Raw genomic sequence first — 19,822 nt, 5'->3', positions numbered from 1 at the left:
TGAACAGCGTCTTCAAATTTAATGATTTTGATTGGTGAAAAACATCAATCGTGAATAGACATTGGACGAAAATACAACGGACGTCAATAAAAAATCGCCACGCATTGATTTAGCAGACTTCAACAGCTTGCATCTACCAACTTCCTTACTGAGCTGCAGTGACCACGAGCCCGATAGTCTCCTCGCCAACCTTCGAGATGCCACACACGTCGCAGAGTGTGCCCTTGCTCTCCGGGTGATACGCAGCAGCGCAGTACGGACAACGCACATCCTTCCCACCCAAATAAATCGGCGTAAAGTTGCGCGCGTCCAGCACAAACGGCTTCGAGTCCTGGTAGTCCACTGCATGTTCGTTACGGGCCTCCTTTTCGGCCTTCTGTAGTACCTTACGCGCAGTCAAGCGCAGCTTCTCATGGCGCGGATGCTGCGCAACCTCCGGAATCTCCAACAACCGTCTACAGAACGACGCCGCCGTGATGAAGTTGCCAGCCTTAAATGCATTCGTCATAGCGATCTTGAGTGTCAACACCAGGTGCGGTAGCTGCAGTTCGCAGTGCGTGAAGTAAGCGCTCAGCTCGATATTACGCTTCGGGTCGCTCTCCAGAGGCACAGCAGCCACATCAGCACGGATACGGCAAGCCAGCAAGTATTCGCGGCAAACAGTCAGCAATCCCTTCACCTTCTCCGCTTCCTCCTTGGAGTCCACGGCCAGGAACGGGATAGCATGTAAAATCGACTGGCAGTGGGTCCTCACGTCGTCAAACTTGGCGCCAGTGAACGAACGGTACGCGTGCTTGAGCTCCTCAACGAGAGCAGCAAACGACACAGCCACAGCCGGTTGGCTGACGTCGTTGCGCTGCAGCCACGCACGCAGCGGTGGGCAATTACCCTGCGTCGGCAAGGAAGCTGAACCACCCGAGTATACCTGGAGAAACACGGGCTTGAGTGGCTCGAAGTTAATGACACCGATCTGGCGGTGCAGCAACTGCATAGCGGTCTGGAACGAACCAGCAGCCACGTGATCAGCAGCCAACGACGAGTTGCGCACCCACTGTACTGCAAGACTCGTACCCGCCGTAGGAGCCGCCACGAAGCCAGCGTCCGTGCTGAGACCAGCAAAGTCGTTCTCCAGCGCAGCCGAGTCCATTCCCAGCGATTGGTCATCAATCGTAAGCGAGTCATCCAAGTCGAGGTCACCGTCCATACCCCAGGCATCTCCAGCAGCATCCAGAGCCAGATCCATCGACGACTTGCGTGCCGGACGCTCCTCCATTGAGCGACGGCCTGCCTCCTGTTGCGGCTGCAGACTGCGTTCGGCTTCGCGCTTCTCAGCGGCAATAGCGTGGTCCTGGATCGTCGGCTCGTTGATCTCCACGAGCGCCCAGTTCTCGTTCTCCAGGCGACTCACACACGGCGGCGGGGACAGCAACGTCGGGTTTGGAAGCATCTCGCGCGCCAGGAAAGCATCCACATCGAAGTCAGGGTTCGTCTCCTGCATTAGTGCACGCAGACGCTCCACATGGTCGCCGAGCCCGTGAGTGGCAGCCGTCAAGAGCGCCAGACCGAACTGACCAGCAGCTTCCAGCGTCATGACACGAACCTCGACATCTCCAAGGTACAGCGCATTGTGAAAGCGCGCCATGATGTCATTGCGCACCTCAGCGATCTTCAGCATCTTCTTAAGCTTGTCGCGATTGCCCGTGACTAGGTACAGGAAGCTCAGACGCTCGAAGTTCTTGGTGCGTTGGTAGGCCATCTCCACGACCTGGATGTTACCTTGACGAAGTGCCTCTACACCCAATTGGTACCAGCACTTGTTGTCATCCAGCTCGTACGCCGAGTTCAGAGCCACTTCAAGGTTTCCACACGAGATAGCGAGCTTGAAACGAGTCTTCTCGTCATTAACGAAGTGCAGCGCCACCTCCGGATAGCCCTTCTTAGTCAGATACGAGATAATAGCCTGGCCACAAAGTCTCGAGTGGCGAACCATCCGCATCACCTCAGTGTAGTTCTTCTTGTTCAGAGCAATCTTGAACTCGCACTCCGTAAGATCCACAGCCATCGTACGCATCTTAGCCTCACGGTCAAGACAGTAGAGCTTAGAACCTTCCAGATGAGTCAAGTACACCGGAACATCCAGAGTGCGGATAATACCAGCATCACCGTTCGTCAACGAGTACTTGATGTGGTTTAGCGTCGTGTAGACGAAGATCTCAGCAGGAGCATTGGCCCAGATACCGCTCTTAATACGCACTGACTCAGTGATAGTGCTCAGGTGGTTCAGCTGCTTGTCGGCCAGTACGATAGAGTGCTTGCTAATCAGAGCCACGTACTCGTAATTGGGACTCCAGACAACGTACTTGACACGAGGAGCTTGTACATCAGCCAACACACGACGACTCTGCGTCTCGTAGAGCACCATCTTGTCGTCAATGTGGAGCAGTACACGACCCACTACACCACCGAAGAACAGGCCGTCCGCTGTACCGTTGGGTGGGGTGATCTTCTTGGTCACTTCATTCTGGAAGTTCTTGATCACAATGTGACGCGATTTATCCAAAACAGCGAAGCGGTTGCGTGCCACAAACACAGCAAAGAGACCAGGTCCACGACTCGACTCCGACGTGTCACCACCTGAGCCATGAGTGAACGTCACCAGCTCGTACGAGCCACCTTCAGCGTCGCTCGTCATCAACACACTGTTGGTACCTGAGTTCTGGTCGTACGGGTTGTAGTTCAAGTGACGAGGGAAGTTACCCATACCCGTACCGGCCGTACCCGTGCGACGTACAGCAGCGACCGGGACGTCGCTGCCGTCAACGAACGAATACATGCGCACATAGCGCTCCTTGGCATAATACGCGCGGCCCTCATGTATATCCATAGCTGGACGTTCACGTTCCAGCTTGAACACAATCATACCGGAGTCGTGACCGGCAGCGAGCAGATTCTGTGTGGGGTGAGCAGCGAGCATCCAGAAGCGGTCGTTCTCGCGGCGGAAGGTCTGTAGACCCATGCGCTTGGAGATATCCCACACACGGATAGAACGGTCTTCACTGTTAGAAATAATGAGCTCGTAACGTGGGTGGAACAGCACACACGAGATGTTGTTGGTGTGCCCACGCATAGTGTCCACCTCCCAGGCCTTAGTCTCGTTCATACGCCAGAGCTTCACTTGGCGGTCATCAGCTCCAGAGACGATAAGGGGGAGTGTAGGGTGAAAACTGGCCCAGTTGACGCCGCGGTCGTGACCTTCCAGAACGTACTTGACGATGGCATCACTGGCGCCGAAGATGTCGTGGTTGTTGGAGCGAGACGTCGGAGGACCCACCATGTCGTCCATGGAGCTGGGAGCACCGCGCACTGTCTTCTTGCGGAGACCTGTGGTGTCCCAGACTCTGACCGTCTGATCCAACGAGGCCGAGACGATGAGGTCGTCCTTAGGGTGGAACTGTGCGCACATGACGTAGTGGTTGTGGCCCGTGAGGATGGACACGCAGGAGCGCGACTGCCAGTTCCAGATGCGGATGGTCTGGTCGTCACTACAGCTGAGGATCCATGGGTATTCGTGGTGGAACTGCACCGTGCGGATGTAGTCCAGGTGGCCCAGTAGGGTGAACAGGCAGCGGCGCAGCTTGTAGTCCCATACTTTCAGCTTGTAGTCATCGCCACCCGACACGAACAGCGGTTGTGTGCGGTGAAAGTCCACGCCACGCACAGGGCCGTCATGCTCGTCGAAGCGATCCAGCAGTGTGCCCATGCGGTAGTCCCATAACTGGATCACACCGTTGTGCAGCGACGTGAGGATCCATGGACGACTCACGTGGAACGCCAGACCCTTGACGCGGTTACTCTTGGACTCGAACTTGGTCAGCATAGCCGTCGGGAGGATGCAGCGCCTATAAGGTGCCGACAAGAGGACAAGATCCGCTTCTTCCCCTGGGCGAGCTTTGAATGAGGGCGATCTACGTGGCAAGGTTGTAGCGACTGTGGATTGGATGAAAAGATCACTCCTTTTCGGCGAATGGGGGGATGAAAGTAAGTTGATGTGGTGCACATCCGCGATTCTCATTGGAGCCAGCGCAGCCGTCCAATCATTGCGGTCAAATAATTCCAGGCGCGCTCATTCGCCCATTTCCGAGCTCAGGTACGTCACGCCGGCCTTGAAGCTGTTCGTATCGTGTGAGGCGCAAGTAGCTCACCTTACGCATGTAGTGTCCGCAGCGAGATAAAAAAAAACCCAGTCCAATAGCTATGGAATCCGTCGAGTTGCAAACGTCAACGCAAGGTCAGGATCTGTCTGAGTCTCAGTCCCAGGAGCAGGCGACGCAGCAGCAGTCACAAGCTTTGACCGACGCGCAGGCTGCACAGATCGCGCTATACCAGTCTCAGCAGCTACAGTTTCTCCAGCAAATGGTAAGCTGTCAGGGCTTAAGATCATGCGGAAGTGAGCTAATTTGTTTCTTCTAACCATGACAACAGCAACAGCAGCAGCCGAACAACGAGCAGCTCCGGCAGTTGTACAACAACCAGATGATGATGATGCCGCAGTTCCTGGTACGTGCAAATGGTCTTGACGTTGCTGTGTCTCGGCACACTAATCGATTGGCTTGGGTGGTTGCTTGTTTGGTGGTGGGTTTCAGCTGAACTCGCCCTTGTTGAATGCTCTGACAACTCAGGGAGCGACGACCCCCGCGGTGTCGGACACGGTAGAGGAGGAACCTGTCTACGTGAACGCCAAGCAATACCACCGCATTATGATCCGTCGCCAGCAGCGGGCAAAGCTGGAGGCCAAGCTAGGAAACAACCGCCAGCGCAAGGCGTATCTCCACGACTCGCGTCACAAGCACGCCATGCGACGTCCGCGTGGACCTGGCGGTCGCTTCTTGACCCGCGCTGAGATCGCGATGCTTAAGGAAGGTACGCTGCGCCTAGAAGACCTACCAGCCAAAGCTGCCAAGTAGCAAGTTGGTAGATTCCAATGCCATCTTTCCGTAGTATAGTGTACTCCATTCACATCGTCTGTATCAAATGTCAAACACCAGCCTACTACTAGAGCTTACTACCGTGGAATGACATGTAAAGTTGTTGCTGCCACACACGTGGATCGCTGCCTTCGTAATCTCGCAGTGCGCTTGATTCCCTTTGAATCGCCTTCACGTCATTGTACGGCAACAGCAGCAAGTGCGTTGCTGTCTCGGCGCGAACTGTAAAGGCCACGGGCTCGTCATTCAACGACTCGCGCTCACCAAACGTTTGACCTTCGCAAAGTGTGTACGGGTGAGCGGAATGTACGCGTACTCTACCGGACCTATCAAAGAAATATGCTCAGTATTTCTCACTTCAAACAGCAAAGCAAGCGAAGCAACGTACGCAATGAAGTAGATAGCCGTTGGTAAAGATCCTCGAGCACTAATAATTTCGCCAGCACGGAAAACCTTGGCAAACAGCGGCGTATTACGCTTGTCCTTCAAGCGCTCGATTTCTGAAGAGCACCAGAACAATGTTAGACACCAATCAATCTCACCAAACAATTAATGCACTGCATTTACCGTCAAGAATGACGCTGTCTGCTGGCCAGACCAGTCGAGCAGCTGCAGGTGATACTGCCGCCAGAGACTTTCGCTTGTATGAGACTGAAGTAACGTCGATCGATGTCATGCAGTAGCGGTAATTGATCATCATTCCCAAGGCTGATATCAGCGCGGACGGTGTCGTGTCCGCCATAAAGTTGATTTGTTCAACTTGGGCACCATTTTGCAGATGGAAATTCGCCACGGGATCCAGAATCTTGTCCTGCCTTCGCTCAAAGAGGATGTAGCGCGCACATGCAGCTGTGATGATGTCACGAATGTTGTCCACGAGCTCAGCATCCCGGTGCCATGCAGGATCGCTGAGCTTTTTCAGAAGCCACTTGTGGAGCACCAGTTGGTTTACTCCATATTTCATGTTAAGACGCTGTGCTTGCTCCGAATTAAAGAAGCTCCGTTGCAGCGGCTCCGAACGCTGTAGTTTTGGGTCCTTGTTTTGCAGAACATTCTTGGCATCCGAGGTGGTCTGCGACTGCTGATCTCCACTAGCTAGAGCTGCCTTAAACCACCGAGCAAAGCCAGGTACAGGAGATAGAGTTGCTGCCGTCTTGCACTGCGGGAACATGCTGCTCATGCGCTGGATCGTAAGAAATAGTAAATGACTTGCAATGTTCAATCCCCGTAGCCCGGTGTTCGACGTAGATACCGAGTAGAAGATGATGTGTGACGGGTTTTTCACCACTGGGGTCTCTTCCTCCAGAATCGGAGTGATATTGCTACACAGGTGGTCTGTCACAACCGTCTGCACAAACACCAGCGGTGCGTGAGGCATGTGCATGTGAAAAAGTCCGAAGCAGTAGCGTTGTCGTCCTCCAAGGCGGCGCTGCAGATCCCCCCAGCCTCGAACTTGATGCACACGCTCATGTTTCAGCACGAAGGCAGCCAGATCTTCTGAGGACAAATCAATTCGACGGAAACGCATGCTTCCTTGAGTAGCGAACAGGTCCCGCATGATCAAATCCAGTAGCCCCAGTGCTTCTACGCTGGACTTGGGTAGATGGTCTCGATGGCGTGCAATTAGGATGCCCAAATCTACTCTCAAGTTGAGCAGAAACAGTGGGCCAGGCTGGATCGTACCAACCAGAAGGAAAAACTGCTCCGCAAGCGGCACGAGTCCCCGTTTGACGCTTTTGGAGATGTTGGGGTCATTCTTACGGCTGAATCCCAGAGCCGCCGCTGCCACGTTCAGCACCAGACCAGAGCGCTTGATAGAAGGCAGTGTTCTCATCATAACTGCCAGATCTCGTACTCCCAGATCCACCGCTAGAGCTAGCACCAGCTCCAGCCTCTGTGACTCCGTGAACTTCTTGTAGTCCTCACACAGCTGGAGCGCGAACTCTCGCCGGCGTTTGAGGCCAATCACGAAGCCGTCGCTCACGTCCGCATCCAGGAACTCCTGGCCGAACCATAGCCACACAAACGTCAGAACACCGCTATTTACTACAGTTATGTCGTCGTAGTTCGTCTTTTCACCTGGATCTGACTGGTGAACTCAGCGCGGTTGAAGCGCACAGTCTCCACAGTAGTGAATCCGCCGTCTGGGGCATTGCGCCGTGCACGCTCGGCATCTCGAGCTTCCAGGTGCTTGCGCACCCACTCGTCTTCGCCACAGAACGCTGGCTGCGATTCCGTAGGTGCCATCGCCACAGAGGCATGCACCTGCTGAGTCGTCATCTTCACTTCAAGGGTGTTGACGTGTGATTTGAGCTTGCATTAGTTTACAGAGATTTTATTTATTTCTTATAACTTTACAGAAATTCTCTGAAATTTATTTCAGAGTTTATCAAGGATCCTACTTTCTGCTCAAAACTCCATAATCTGAAAAATCAGAAATCAATAAGAACACTCGTGGCTCAAAATATAACTCTAATATCTAATAAGTCTTCAAGAAAAAATAAATAACCAAGAAAATGTTGTTCCAAGGTCCTACCGTCGCGATAATTTAACTTCAAGTCGTAGACTGTAGAGATTTCTAAAGTATCACAACAAAAACTGAACTACAATAGTTCATATCTAGCGAGAACTGAATCACCCAGGCACTCATTGCTTGCACGATGCTCCAGCGACATTCGTTGAAATTTACGCTCGAGTTATAAATTACGGTAATGAATCGAGAATCATCCACCGTTCGCGGAACATTATGATACATTTCGGCTGGGTGAGTACATGCAACCAGTGTGGAAAGAAATAAAAGGATAAATATGATTCAAGCATCATTGGTTAAAAACGAATAGTTTAAATCAACCGACTACAACCCAAGCAATGCTGGGAATCCTTTATTACCTCCAATGATTGCTGCAACATCACCTAGAGGCACTCAATACCCGTTCTCATCTTCAAACCGAACTACGTGATGACGACCGTAGATTTTTCTTCATCCTCATCCACCGCGGTTTGATGGTCAATAGTGGTTGCGTGCTGAGCAACACGTACATCAGCGAACTTTGTATTGAATTGACAGGCCTCCTCGCTAAAGACACCCAAGCCGGTAAAGTGCGCAATTCGAACGATGTCACCCGGAGCCTTTACTTTCTTCGACCACATCCATACGGTAGCCGTCATTAGCTCTTTGTCAGTATCAAAGTGGCGGTCGCCTTCATACTTGTAGTTCTATCTCACAGCATGCAAATTAGATACTAGTGTTAAATTACCTCATTAAAAAATACCATACCTCAAGAAGGTCGGCCAATAAATCATCAACAACAGCGTCGTAAAGATGCAGATGAGCAATATTTCTGCCTCTTTCAGTGGTGTGGTAAGACCCCACAAGAACAATCCGTAGATGACGACTATTTCATTGGGATATTTAGATGCTCTGGCGTACGTCCTGAGTTCTAGAAAACAGAAGGTTTTAGTATTAGCACTTAAGGCGTACAACATGTCATTTCAAACCTTGAGCAGTTGTAATAGCTCTCTCCGCCATTGTCTTCACTTTTTCGCGACGTTTCTTGAGTGAGGAAGTGCAGCCCTTCGGGACCGGAAGGCTAAGCCGCTTCATGTCCTTAGAATCTTTCGTCCAGTATTTTTGGTAGCGCTTTTTGGAGCCAACCTCCAGTTGAGTCCAGTGTTCTTGCCAAAGAAAAAATGTCAAAAGATGGAATTGTCAATGCCAATTGATGCCAAGCAATCCACGTAATAATTCTATGTCTAACGGGTACGTGTGATCTTCAATATGGGAGTAGGAAGTAGGCTCATTATCTCCCATTGAAAGATCATCAACGGTTTGACTTGGTGCTAATACAACTTGTATAATATAGCTCTTGGATTGGATTACACGCAATAAGTATGGTGAAACGCAAGCAACTGGCAGGGTCTACCCCGCAACCTGTACCAAACAAGCATACTGGAAGAAGTAAACATGCTGACCAAAGTGCATCCGACGTGTGTTCAGGAGCTCCATGTTGAGAAGACCTGCATTCGTACCAACCGGACCTGGAGAGAGTCGTGCCTGACCGGCTAGAGCCGATTTCTCCTGAAACAAAGCCACGTTTTTACGCTGAGTGCGGTAGGCGAATGGCGATCCACCCAGACAAGGTGTGCTGCGTTTGTGACGCATTTCATCCAGCTGATACTGTGGTAGACAAACCAGTATCACGAAATAGCTCTCTTGTTCAGACGATGAGAAAGATATTGAAGTTCCCGGCAAATCTACCTCCAGGTCTTATGGAACGCTATGAGTTGACTGATATTTCGTCCCAACTTCACGGTATCCTGCTTTCACGGACCGGAGTTACTATTGAGGGCGAAAAAGTGATTCTTCACCTTTGTAATGCATGCTACGCATCATTCGCGAACAAAAAGCTGTCTTCACCCCCGAAATTTGCAATTGCCAATGGGCTACACATTGGAGTTCTGCCGACCCAATTTGATGAGCCGACGATGACTGAGAATGCAATGTTAAATCTTGCTCAGCCAACCCAATTCGTTACAGTTGTTCGTGGTGGTCGTCATTCTCCACTTCGATCCCATGTGTACTTCTTTCGAGCTACCCCTACCCCACCTGCTCAGCTACTTCCGGAACCAGTGGTGTCCAAGGGAATAATTGGTGTATCTATGGTAGGCTCTATGACGCCACGCCAAAAAGCAGAAACGGCAAAGCGATACCAAATTCGTGTTTCACGTCTGCGAGATCAGTATGGATGGTATCGTAGAAACAATGTTCTCTACCGCAACGTGCAGCTCACGTCTAGTTTGGAAACGGATTTGGATGAAAGTCATGATCAACACAATGTTCTGAGTGATTGTACAACTGAGGGCAACGCAGAGGAATCAGCGATGGCCAACGAATTAGATGCAGCGCACTGGCGGTTTAATGCCCCCGCACCATCGATATTTGGCGCAAATGATGAAGATGAACTTTGTTCACAAACAGCAGTTGCCCTAGTCACTGACTATGCCGGCGAAGACGCCAACACACAGGCTCGAACAATTCTGAAGGATACCTCTGATGTTGTGGTCTGGCGATCATCAGAGATATTATCAGATTTTACTCCTGCTTACTGGATTTACACGTTTTGTGAGCCTTTTCCCTATAGTCGTGGAGGACTGGATGAGCCAAGAGCCGTACGAATCGGTGTTGAAGAATACATGCGCTATTGTTTGCGGCTATCGCATCAAAAGCATGCTCATCATCCGTCATTCATGCTTGTTGCTTTCAACATATTGGCGCGTCACCACGCCATGCGTGCCGTTTATCTACGTGCTAAACTAGCGCCTCATGTGGCAAGAAGCTCCGCAAATGTTGATCGCTCCGAGTTACGCAGTCCCATTGAATATCGGGATGCCCGCCTAAAAGCCATAAATCAAAGAAAACGGGCACCAGATCCTCCACCATCCTCTTAAGCCGTCCAAAATCTTTGCTTTGGCATTTCGACGGGCGTTAGAGCTCACTGGGGATCGAACGAAGAACGTGCCGATGCTCGAAGCAAAGTTATGTCGCTGCAGTTGGAAGCGGGGCAGCCATCCATTTTCTTTACGCTGTCGCCTAGTACCAGTAGCACATATCAAATGGCAAGGCTTGAGGGGAGCATGTCGGATCAAATGCTAGCGAGAGCTCGAATATCACTTTATGAGTGCCTGGAGCTTACGCAATCCCGCCTCAGCATGATTGCAACAGAAAACCTTACAGCTTGTGCAAGGTTCGCTTTTCCTTCGACATCTAAAAAGTATTACCGGCTTTTACAAGTTCTGATCAATTTGTTTTGGTATGCACAGATACTTTGATCACCTCATGAACATTTTTATTGATGTAGTTCTCAATTGGGACCACGAAAAAAAAAATACGTCCAAGCCACGTTATGGATTGTTTGGGCGGACACGGGCTTTCTTTGCTGCGACAGAATCCCAAAACTCTACTGGAGATTTACATTATCACATGCTTGTCTGGATTGAAGGTATACCCCGAACCGTTGATGAGTATGATGAATCGTGCCAGCGCTTGGACTCTCGCAATCGTGTTCTTGCGTATGTTGCATCGATAACGAAAACAACATTTCCTGCTACGAACGATGTTTGCCCGCAATGTGAGGAAAGCCAACTTACTTCAAGTGAAATGTGCGAGGAAGCATTTAAAAAGGCTCGAAGTGGGGCTTCGAGAACGACAACTTCAAAAAAAATTTGTATCGCGCCAGTCGTTTTTCGGAGCGAATGAGGTGATTGAAGGCCAAATGAAGCGATTAGCAAGTAAAAGTCCTGTGCCCGATACTGAATGGTGCACTGAAATGGTACGTCGGCATTTGGCTCATCCACATCCGCTGCCTCTTTTTCCCCCAGACGGACAAGAAGTAGTGTGTTTGCTGAGAGAATCAGCAGCATTACTTTACTTTCAAACTCATGACTGGTTTCACCGCCGCTCTTGCTTCAAGTAAACTAGGCGGACACCGAAAGCTAATATATGCCGGATGTTATTCCCAAAACCAATCTTTCCGTCGACACGATGGCTGCCTGATGGTTCAGTGGAAACAGAGCGTCGTATTGGATGTGAATATCTTAATATCTACTCTCCTGTCCTGGCGAAAACCTTTAAGTACAATCATGACTTAAAGGTTCTTACAGCCGGAGACGGTCTAGAGAAAGCGTTCTATATGCTCAAGTACACAACCAAAGAACAGAACACACTGGAAAAGCCCCTGGCAATTTACATGCATGTATTTAACAAGGCTACGTCAAAGAGGACCCCGTCGGACTCGGAGATTGAAGCGGGCAAACGATGCATATAATCAAGGCGTTGTTCCCTTTCAAAACCACATGAAGTTGCTGCCACATTGGCAGTACTCTTTGTTATTCGTAGTTCCCCGTTTTACACGTCTACCGAATTCGTGAAAGTGTTTCTGTGCTCGTTTGTGCAATTCATTTTTACTGAGGAGTCCTGTGACGTAATGTTGAGTTGTAGTAGCTCAACGACGACGTGCAAGCCAACGAGCGCCGTTTTTGATTTTATCTATCGACCCGATGAGCTTGAGATGGCGTCTCTGATGGACTTCACAAAATATTGGAAAAAGGAGAATAGTGTAAGTGGAGAGCGTTTCCTTTCCAATCACGGTCAAGCTACTACTCATAGTTTACACAGAAGAAAATTTCCTGCAGTCGCTACCCTCATTGGGAAATGATTCCCGGATGCTCGATCGGACAACATGGAGCTCGAGGCACAACTTACGCATCAACAATCTTTACTGGTACTGTTTAAGCCGTTCCGACGACGTGGGGATTTTTCAAAACACAATCTCAGCGAAATGGTGGAGAGATGAAGCACCTGAAATTGCCCGTCAGTTCTTACAGAACTCCAACGATTACTATACGTCGGGAGAATTAGCGAGGAAACGGTCAGATTCCAATATGGAGCACTTTAGAGCTATGTTGGATGAAAATGGCAATGACGATGATTACTTATACGACGGCAGTAACTACTGTGCGTCGGAGCAAGCTGAAGAAGCAATTTGTGTTGATGGCTCAAGTGATGACATTCCAGAAGATTATGTTTTGGCATTGCCTATTACAAAAAACATATCACTACTGGAGGTAGGGGAAAAGTCATCGGAGCTTGCAGCAAGCTCGAGCTGACTCACTTTTGAGCAGAAGAATCTGGCGATACCACAGCTTTCTGACGATGAATGGAGGCCACGAATTGCAATGGCTGAATAAAAATCAACATTGCCTACACTGAATGACGAGATACTCGTGCAATGCTCTGATAATCCCACTCGCGTACGAATGGTTTTTAATAATGGTGAGAATGACGAGCCTTGGCCGATTCCTGTTGACACCGGAGGTATTGGAAATACAGTACTCCATGCGAACGCGTCACTTCGAGAAGTGTCGTTTTTTTCCAACTAAACCGTAAACAACACAAAATGTTTGTTCGGGCTGGCTCAAGATTATTGCAGTCATTGATAGCAGCAAGTTGTGACAACGTTGAACAAATGGTTGTTTTTTTAGGCGGTTCTCCAGGAGCAGGTAAAAGCCTAGTAATTAAAGCCCTCCAAGCACTTGCAAAATCTTGGGAAAGCTCGGATGCAGTTGAAACAGTGGCATATCAGGGTGTTGCTGCGAAGGCTGCCAATGGACAGACCATCCATAAGCTTTTTCAATGGGGGGGGGGGGGGTAAACACGAACATGACGTCGAAGCGATACACTATTTAATAGCGAGAGCGATTTGCGCGGTTAAAGATGTTTATTATGGATGAAGCATCGACTACAGATGTTAAGTTTATCGGAATGATGGACCAAGCACAACGTGTCTTAAAACAGAAACCGGATGTATTTTTTGGTGGAATTCACGTACTATTTGTGGGCGATTGGCTTCAACAACTCTCAGTTGCTGGTGTTCCGGCGTTTGTCGACCATCCCCCACAGCCTGCGTCTAACCCGACCTCAAGAAACAATACTGTCACCTATTTCGCGAGAATACGCGGAATTCAGGCTTACCAACAGATAAACGAGGTAGTTTTCCTTGAGGAAAACATGAGACATCGAGCAGATCCAAAATGGGCCGAAATTCTTGAGAGATGGAGATATGGGAATTACACTGAAGACGACATCGATTACGTGAATAACCAATGCTACTATGACAACTGGAAGTCGTCTGCAGTGGATACCAAGTCGTTCTGTCCGATTATCGTCACTTCGAACATGTTTCGTAGTGAATTTAATGATCAATCGGCAGAATGTTTTTGTTGTCGACAGTCCAAAACCTTGCATCAGTACCCCGCCATTATTTCGAAGTCTCGTTTCCAGATATCCCGATCCCAACAAAGTAGTTTAAAGAATATTCGTGACGACAAAACTGTCAATACGGCCATTGTGCTGAATCTAGCAGTTGGGATGCCAGTCCAGTGCACTCAAAATGTGAGTCGAGCACTGGAGCTAGCCAATGGTACAATCGGTCACGTTATAAATATCCAGCCCGACCAACATGGCACGACTCGATTGACGACGCGAAAGATTAAAATTGACGGTCAAGACTTCAACTTAAGTGTGTGTCTTTACGCGAAACCCCCCGCCATCGTCATCATACAGCTGCTGGAATACGACAAATCGCGATCAATAGTGGACGGACTTGCACCAGGAATTGTCCCCGTACAAGCACGTGAAAAGCGGGGATCTCCATTACTCTACCAGACCGTTCATTTACCATTAATATGTTCAAGCACCAGTTGTTCCAGCATTTTCGCTAACGTCAGAAAAGTGCCAAGGTCTCACCGTTCAGAAGCTAATTGTTGGTCCAATGCGTCACCACACACGAAATCAGCCACAACGTTCCTCGTTTTACGTGGCAGTGACACGAGTAAGGACACTCTCTCAAATGTTTCTTACAGAACGGCTTACTTTAAATAATTTGCGCTACTTTGTTCCAAGTTATACAATTCTTATAACTGGTACAAGAAATTTGACGTTCTAACGGAGTAATAATGGCGCACTAGTTACATTAGCCATGCCGTTCATGATGTTTTTCTACTCTTGGTGCTACAACAGCCACTACTAGCATCCAAAAGCTGCATCAAGTTGATCTTTGTATCCCTGCTGTTCGTCTAACAGGTCCACTTCATCCTTTTTGACCTCATTTATGCTCGCATGTACTTACTGCCGTTTGGACGTCGCAGTTTTTTTTTTTACTTTGGTAAGATTTATTGTGCTACCAGCATATACCGCCTGAAAATCGCGACGCAGAAGTTGCACTCTCGCTACCAGTAGTAGAGCGTACATTTCGATCAGATCCACAGTTTTCTAATGCTCCTGCAACTGTACACAGCTCATACGCCATTATATTGGCATATTTCTCCACATACAGCTTCTTCATGCAGTCATCCTCATCTTTTTTTCTCCTACGCACTCTCAAAACAACGAGAATGAGGACATTCAGTTGCACGCACGCACAACTTATTACGATTCACTATTCACTAACAACGCTAGCGTAAATTTCAGAGCTCGCCCGCGCACGCACGGCTTAGTTAAATTTAGTTTGTCTAGTTGATGTTTTTAATTTTCAAAAAAATGAAAATAGTACTGATGGACCCACTACTTTCCATTAGGCCCTTATTTCTCCGTCGGGGTCGGGGCCTAGGAATTTACTAACTCAAATGTGATTGGGTAGACGTTTATCCCCAGTTGAGGCTTTTATTTTCACCACCCCCCCCCTGGGGGTGGGAATTTAATCGGGATAATATTCCGAGATAGGCACTGAGAACTAGAGGCAAAAATAGCTCGCTGACTCGTCAGGAGAAGATGCAGACGAAGACACTGTGCTAGTCGTGCTCCTGGAGGCTGTAAGTACGGCTACTATTGCGGCGACATCGTCGCGTTTGCGAGCAGATAATAAAAACCCGCGTACAGTGACTCAGCTCAATTTCGATGAATTAATGGCATCTTCTCGCTTTGACGCATGGTTTCGCGATAATTTACGATGTTCTCAGTGCAATTTTAGTCGAATTTGTGAAATCTTTCGGCCTTACTCTACCCCAAGCTTACTCTTCGGGCGAGACCACACGTTTGAAAAGAAAATGAGCTTGTTGCTGCTTTACTTGGCGTCGCCTGGAAGTATGAAGGACGCAGAACTTGCTCTAGGAATATCTCAGTCACACACAGTCGCTACAATTAATGTATTGCTTTCAATTATTTGTGAGCGGGCTGATCATTTTATTAAGCTACCGTCTACAGAGATGGAATGGAAAGATATTATGGAAGGTTTCTCCAGCGTTCGTGGATTTCCGTACGTCTTGGAGTTGTAGATGGTTCACGTTTTGAAATAGCTCGACCTGCCGACCATGATGGATGGTATTGCAAAGATTTTTACCCTGCTATTAACATGCAGGCGGTCTGGGACCACCGTCGGCGTTTCATGGACTATGACATGCGTCCAGGATCTTATAGCGATAGAAAAACATGGAAAGTGTCAAAAATGGGCAATACAATTCAAAATGTAATTCCTCGAAGGTGCCATCTACTCGGTGACGCTGGTTTTACTCTCAGTTGTGAACTATTAACACCATATATCCCTCGAGAAGAAGGTGGCCAGCTTTTTCGAAAGCAAGAACGCTATAATTATTTTCACAATGCCACTAGAATGGCAATTGAATGTACTTTCGAAATGCTAAAGCAGCGATTTCGTCTCATCAGACAGCAGTTTGAGCAGAAAACTGTTGTTAACAGCACGAGATGCATTTAGCAGCTATGATTTTGCATAATATTCTTGTCGATCTTAATGATGACACTATAAATCCCAACAAGCAAGATACGCCAAGCGGAAATATTGTGGAAATTGTGTCGAATTCTGACACGCGTGAGATTTGCAGGGCGAAACGTGATGGCCTAGCTAATCTATTTACTTCCTAATCAAATATACGTTTTTGCTCTATTGTTTCTCTCTCAACGTGCCTATGAGCTCGTTGATAGCAGCAGTCTGCTGTTTGAGAGCTTCTTCTTGGTGAGTAAGTGAGGCTACCACCTCACGAGAAGGGAGAATGTCTGCTCCGGCAGTAGCCTTTTCCTTCATGGCGTCACCTACTGATTTGATTCCGCCTGCCAACGCACGTAGCCCTATCATTTTAAGACACAACATTTAAGCATACATTAAAACCAAAAAATATTAAAGCAGTTCGACATACCTCCTTCGAAACACTCTCCGTTTGTTTTTTTTTGCGCTTGGAACGTGGCGTGTCTGCACAATCGTCATCCACCGACGAGTTGCCGTCTTTGTTGTGATTGGTAGTGCTGTCACAAAGCGACGTGTTCTGCATGCCAGGTTTGGGGCCCAGTGTTCAATCATCAAATCCAAACAGGGTGGCGGTAGCGTTGCGATCATTACGATAAAGAGACCACTCTTTTTCAGCCACTTAATCTTCATAAATGTGCAGCACAAAACATTAACAAAAATATTAAAGAGGTGTCAGTACAATTTTTTAGTTTAAAAAAATTAAAATACCTTGTTCTTGCACTGGGTGACGGTGTAAATGTTTCTCCTCAGCCTTACTCAGCAAAGTGGCTACGAGCATCCATGCAGCTGCAACTTCAACGTGGTTCCGAGCGCGTACGAATTCTTCTTTCGACGTTACGTATCTAATAGTCATACAATACAGCAAACAGTTTAGCAACTTAACGTATGGAGTTTAGCTAATTAGCGTCCTTACCTCACAGTGACCAATGTCTCCACCGCTTCTTTTTTCCATAGCTCTGGCTCTCCTCTTGACGGTCGCCCACGCTTAGACTTGGCCTTGGCTGCAGGTGTCACCCGCTACATTTGACGGGGTTGGCGTCTTAACGCCCTCCGTGGCTTCCGGAGCTTGGCTTTCTTGAGCGTTTAGTCCAGGTACGAGAGGCAGTAACACCGGTCCTGCTGGCAATAGTTGACGGCGATCGGATGCATTCAGCAAGGGAGGCAGAAGCTACTTCATGATGCTAAATGACTGAGCAGAACATGACAAATTTCCAAATGAGCCTTCAGTCAGTGATCAGAAGCCGTTACTCAGCAATCAGATATACAGATCTAGAATTAAATCCCCGACACCTACAAGCTGGGATTATTATCAAGGAATTACCAGTATAAAATTCCTAGACGCCGACCCCAACGGATAAATAAAGGCCTTACTATTGTGAGTTCTACTCAAATTTCCATGGGCGATTCTTTGAATAAATCTCCCCCAAATCGCCCAGCGTATACAATACCGTATACTGACCCATTTACGTACGCCATGACATGTGGCAAGGTGGGTTCTACTAATGACTTGGATTTATATGTGGGTGATTGTCCTTCCGTTCCTCAAAAAGACCCAAATCGGTAAATTTGGACGGAATTCACAATACGAGTACCAAATAATAGTACCAATGATACTACTTTTTCCCTACTACTTTAAGTTCTGTTTTGAATTGTCAATTTTCGTACTCACTAATGTGGTTTTTCACCAAGTGGCAATTTCGTGGCAATTTTTAGTTTATAGTCGAAATTAAGGTCTTCATTTCGATCTCAGGTCGAAGTTAAAGGATAAAAAGAAAGAAATATTATATTTAAACTTTTTACCATCGAAAGAAACCCACAGGATTGGCGGTGGTAAAATGGGTGAGCGCAAGGGCATCTACTTCGGTGCCATCGATGCCAGCGCCGGCGATATGGTGCCTAGCAGCGTGCGCAATGCCAGCGCAAATGGCCATATGTCAAGCAACTTGGAGGCAGCTATCCGCGCGGGTAATGTGAACGTGTCAGACAACGTGGAGACGGAGGTGCTGCAGCTGTCCGAAAGTAGTCGCGCCGCCCAGGAGAAGCACGCGCAGTTGCTGCGTCGTATCGAAGCGGAGAAGCGAGCGCGCAACATCGCAGTGCCTACTATTGTAGAGGAAGTGATTCGGCGGCTGCGGCAGCTTGGTGAACCCATCACATTGTTCGGAGAGAGGCCGGCGGATCGACGCGAGCGACTGCGCGAGATTTTGTCGCGACTGGAGCTAGAAGCGGAGGAAACGGGCTTCGTACACGAGGTTCTAGCAGATATTCAGAGACAGGATGCCGGTGCAGGTGCAGCAGGAGCAGAGGGCGCCGCACGAAAGGCGACGAAGCCTCAGGAGGACCAGTTGTTCTACGTGCCTATTAAGAACGAGGCCCTTAAGGGTGTCCGTGCCACGATCTTTGCACATACTGCAAGTGTTGTCGGCACTCGACTAAAACGAGAGCGACAAGAGCAACGCATGAGTTTGGAGGAGCGTGCGCGGACAATAGACCACCACGCTGCGGAGCTCTACGCTACGGCTCTGAAAATGGCCAACGTTGCGAGTCAGAATGGCGACGTGCGTCCTCTTGCTAGTGTGCGATATTCGGCGGATGGTGCTCATGTGGCTACGGGATCGTGGAGTAGCCTCGTCAAGATTTGGGACGCGACGAATGCTAATGAGGTTAAGGTGTTCCGTGGACACGAAGATCGTGTAACTGGAGTTGCGTGGCATCCGACGAGCGCATTTTCTGAGATGACGGATGGAGCTGATTCCGTGTGTCTGTGCAGTGGCTCTGCTGATGGTACTGCACGGCTCTGGAGTGCCGCTCGTAACGAGTCTTTGGCCGTTCTACAAGGCCACAAGGCGAGACTGGGTAAGGTTGCTTTCCACCCGCTGGGCAACTATCTTGGTACCACAAGTTTCGACCACACATGGCGGCTTTGGGACGTTGCAACAGCGCAGGAGCTACTGCTACAGGAAGGCCACTACAGGGAGGTGTACGCCATTGCGTTCCAGAAGGACGGTGCGCTGGCAGCAACAGGTGATTTGAACGGTAATGGACGAATTTGGGACCTCCGTTCGGGCAAGGCCATACTGCCGTTGCAGGGCCACTCCAAGCAGATTTTGTCGATGGACTTTGCTGTCAACGGCGTGCAGTTAGCATCGGGTAGTGATGACCGCAGCGTTCGGATCTGGGACTTGCGACAGCAGAAGTGCTCGTACATGGTCCCGGCGCATAGCAACTTGGTGAGCGACGTGCGGTTCTCTCCTGGGTCTGGAGAATTGTTACTGAGTGCGTCATACGACTCGACCATCAAGCTTTGGAGAACGCGCGACTGGAAGTTGATGACCACGCTGCGCGGACATGACGGTAAGGTGATGTCTGCCGACTTCGCTCCAGACGAGAAGCACATAGTCACGTGCGGATTCGATCGCACATTCAAGCTCTGGGCCCACGAGAACGAATTCTAACCTAACCTGCCAAACACCCGCATTCTAGAGAGTAAACGTCACGTTTATCCAAATATCGGACATATTT

The 19,822-nt window shown here is 48.9% G+C and overlaps 7 protein-coding genes across 11 annotated transcripts; 4 read left to right on the top strand and 3 right to left on the bottom strand.

The window, feature by feature from the left end:
* Window positions 1-3: 3 nt before the first annotated feature.
* On the bottom strand, window positions 4-3,990 carry PPTG_01415 (hypothetical protein). The gene has a single exon (XM_008894715.1). The coding sequence runs from the start codon at window positions 3,875-3,877 to the stop codon at window positions 146-148; it is 3,732 nt and encodes a 1,243-aa protein (XP_008892963.1). The 5' UTR covers window positions 3,878-3,990; the 3' UTR covers window positions 4-145.
* An 89-nt stretch (window positions 3,991-4,079) lies between these two features.
* Window positions 4,080-5,115, top strand: PPTG_01414. 2 transcript variants are annotated; one of them, XM_008894714.1, is made up of 4 exons: window positions 4,080-4,147; window positions 4,216-4,416; window positions 4,483-4,557; window positions 4,680-5,115. In XM_008894714.1, exons 2-4 carry the CDS (start codon window positions 4,255-4,257, stop codon window positions 4,962-4,964), a joined length of 522 nt encoding a protein of 173 aa, XP_008892962.1. In that variant the 5' UTR covers window positions 4,080-4,147; window positions 4,216-4,254; the 3' UTR covers window positions 4,965-5,115. The 2 variants fall into 2 exon arrangements, with proteins under 2 accessions (XP_008892962.1, XP_008892961.1); XM_008894713.1 differs by having other exon boundaries at window positions 4,644-5,115.
* Window positions 4,971-7,324, bottom strand: PPTG_01413 (hypothetical protein). 4 transcript variants are annotated; one of them, XM_008894709.1, is made up of 4 exons: window positions 7,065-7,324; window positions 5,553-6,987; window positions 5,374-5,485; window positions 4,971-5,311 (listed from the first exon to the last, which is right to left on the bottom strand). In XM_008894709.1, the coding sequence occupies exons 1-4, from the start codon at window positions 7,263-7,265 to the stop codon at window positions 5,053-5,055; spliced, it is 2,007 nt and encodes a 668-aa protein (XP_008892957.1). In that variant the 5' UTR covers window positions 7,266-7,324; the 3' UTR covers window positions 4,971-5,052. The 4 variants fall into 4 exon arrangements, with proteins under 4 accessions (XP_008892957.1, XP_008892959.1, XP_008892958.1 ...); XM_008894711.1 differs by having other exon boundaries at window positions 5,553-7,324; XM_008894710.1 differs by having other exon boundaries at window positions 4,971-5,485.
* Window positions 7,325-9,209: 1,885 nt separating this feature from the next.
* Window positions 9,210-10,433, top strand: PPTG_01412 (hypothetical protein; the record flags this gene model as incomplete). The annotated part of the gene is made up of 1 exon (XM_008894708.1): window positions 9,210-10,433. One exon carries the CDS (start codon window positions 9,210-9,212, stop codon window positions 10,431-10,433), a length of 1,224 nt encoding a protein of 407 aa, XP_008892956.1.
* A 1,992-nt stretch (window positions 10,434-12,425) lies between these two features.
* On the top strand, window positions 12,426-12,650 carry PPTG_21052 (hypothetical protein; the record flags this gene model as incomplete). Its single annotated transcript, XM_008895505.1, has 1 exon — window positions 12,426-12,650. One exon carries the CDS (start codon window positions 12,426-12,428, stop codon window positions 12,648-12,650), a length of 225 nt encoding a protein of 74 aa, XP_008893753.1.
* A 3,937-nt stretch (window positions 12,651-16,587) lies between these two features.
* PPTG_01411 (hypothetical protein) lies at window positions 16,588-16,823 on the bottom strand (the record flags this gene model as incomplete). Its single annotated transcript, XM_008894707.1, has 2 exons — window positions 16,588-16,623; window positions 16,692-16,823. 2 exons carry the CDS (start codon window positions 16,821-16,823, stop codon window positions 16,588-16,590), a joined length of 168 nt encoding a protein of 55 aa, XP_008892955.1.
* Window positions 16,824-18,135: 1,312 nt separating this feature from the next.
* Window positions 18,136-19,755, top strand: PPTG_01410 (hypothetical protein; the record flags this gene model as incomplete). Its single annotated transcript, XM_008894706.1, has 1 exon — window positions 18,136-19,755. One exon carries the CDS (start codon window positions 18,136-18,138, stop codon window positions 19,753-19,755), a length of 1,620 nt encoding a protein of 539 aa, XP_008892954.1.
* Between the last annotated feature and the right edge of the window lie 67 nt (window positions 19,756-19,822).

This window comes from Phytophthora parasitica, assembly GCF_000247585.1.
Source record: "Phytophthora parasitica INRA-310 unplaced genomic scaffold supercont2.3, whole genome shotgun sequence".
Taxonomy (NCBI): Eukaryota; Oomycota; class Peronosporomycetes; order Peronosporales; family Peronosporaceae; genus Phytophthora; species Phytophthora nicotianae.
The sequence above is the reverse complement of the archived record's forward strand: the minus strand, read 5'-3'. Positions and strand labels throughout refer to the sequence as shown.

What these genes read in the sequence shown, in the direction of transcription:
- PPTG_01415 (XM_008894715.1), bottom strand. Translation starts at nt 3,877, where the DNA reads ATGCTGACCAAGTTCGAGTCCAAGAGTAACCGCGTCAAGGGTCTGGCG.
- PPTG_01414 (XM_008894713.1), top strand. Translation starts at nt 4,255, where the DNA reads ATGGAATCCGTCGAGTTGCAAACGTCAACGCAAGGTCAGGATCTGTCT. An exon ending in TACAGTTTCTCCAGCAAATG is followed by an intron (nt 4,417 to 4,482) that starts GTAAGCTGTCAG and finishes CCATGACAACAG; the next exon opens with CAACAGCAGCAGCCGAACAA. An exon ending in TGATGATGCCGCAGTTCCTG is followed by an intron (nt 4,558 to 4,643) that starts GTACGTGCAAAT and finishes GGTGGGTTTCAG; the next exon opens with CTGAACTCGCCCTTGTTGAA.
- PPTG_01413 (XM_008894709.1), bottom strand. Translation starts at nt 7,265, where the DNA reads ATGACGACTCAGCAGGTGCATGCCTCTGTGGCGATGGCACCTACGGAA. An exon ending in AGACAGCGTCATTCTTGACG is followed by an intron (nt 5,486 to 5,552) that starts GTAAATGCAGTG and finishes GGTGCTCTTCAG; the next exon opens with AAATCGAGCGCTTGAAGGAC. An exon ending in ACGGCTATCTACTTCATTGC is followed by an intron (nt 5,312 to 5,373) that starts GTACGTTGCTTC and finishes TTTCTTTGATAG; the next exon opens with GTCCGGTAGAGTACGCGTAC.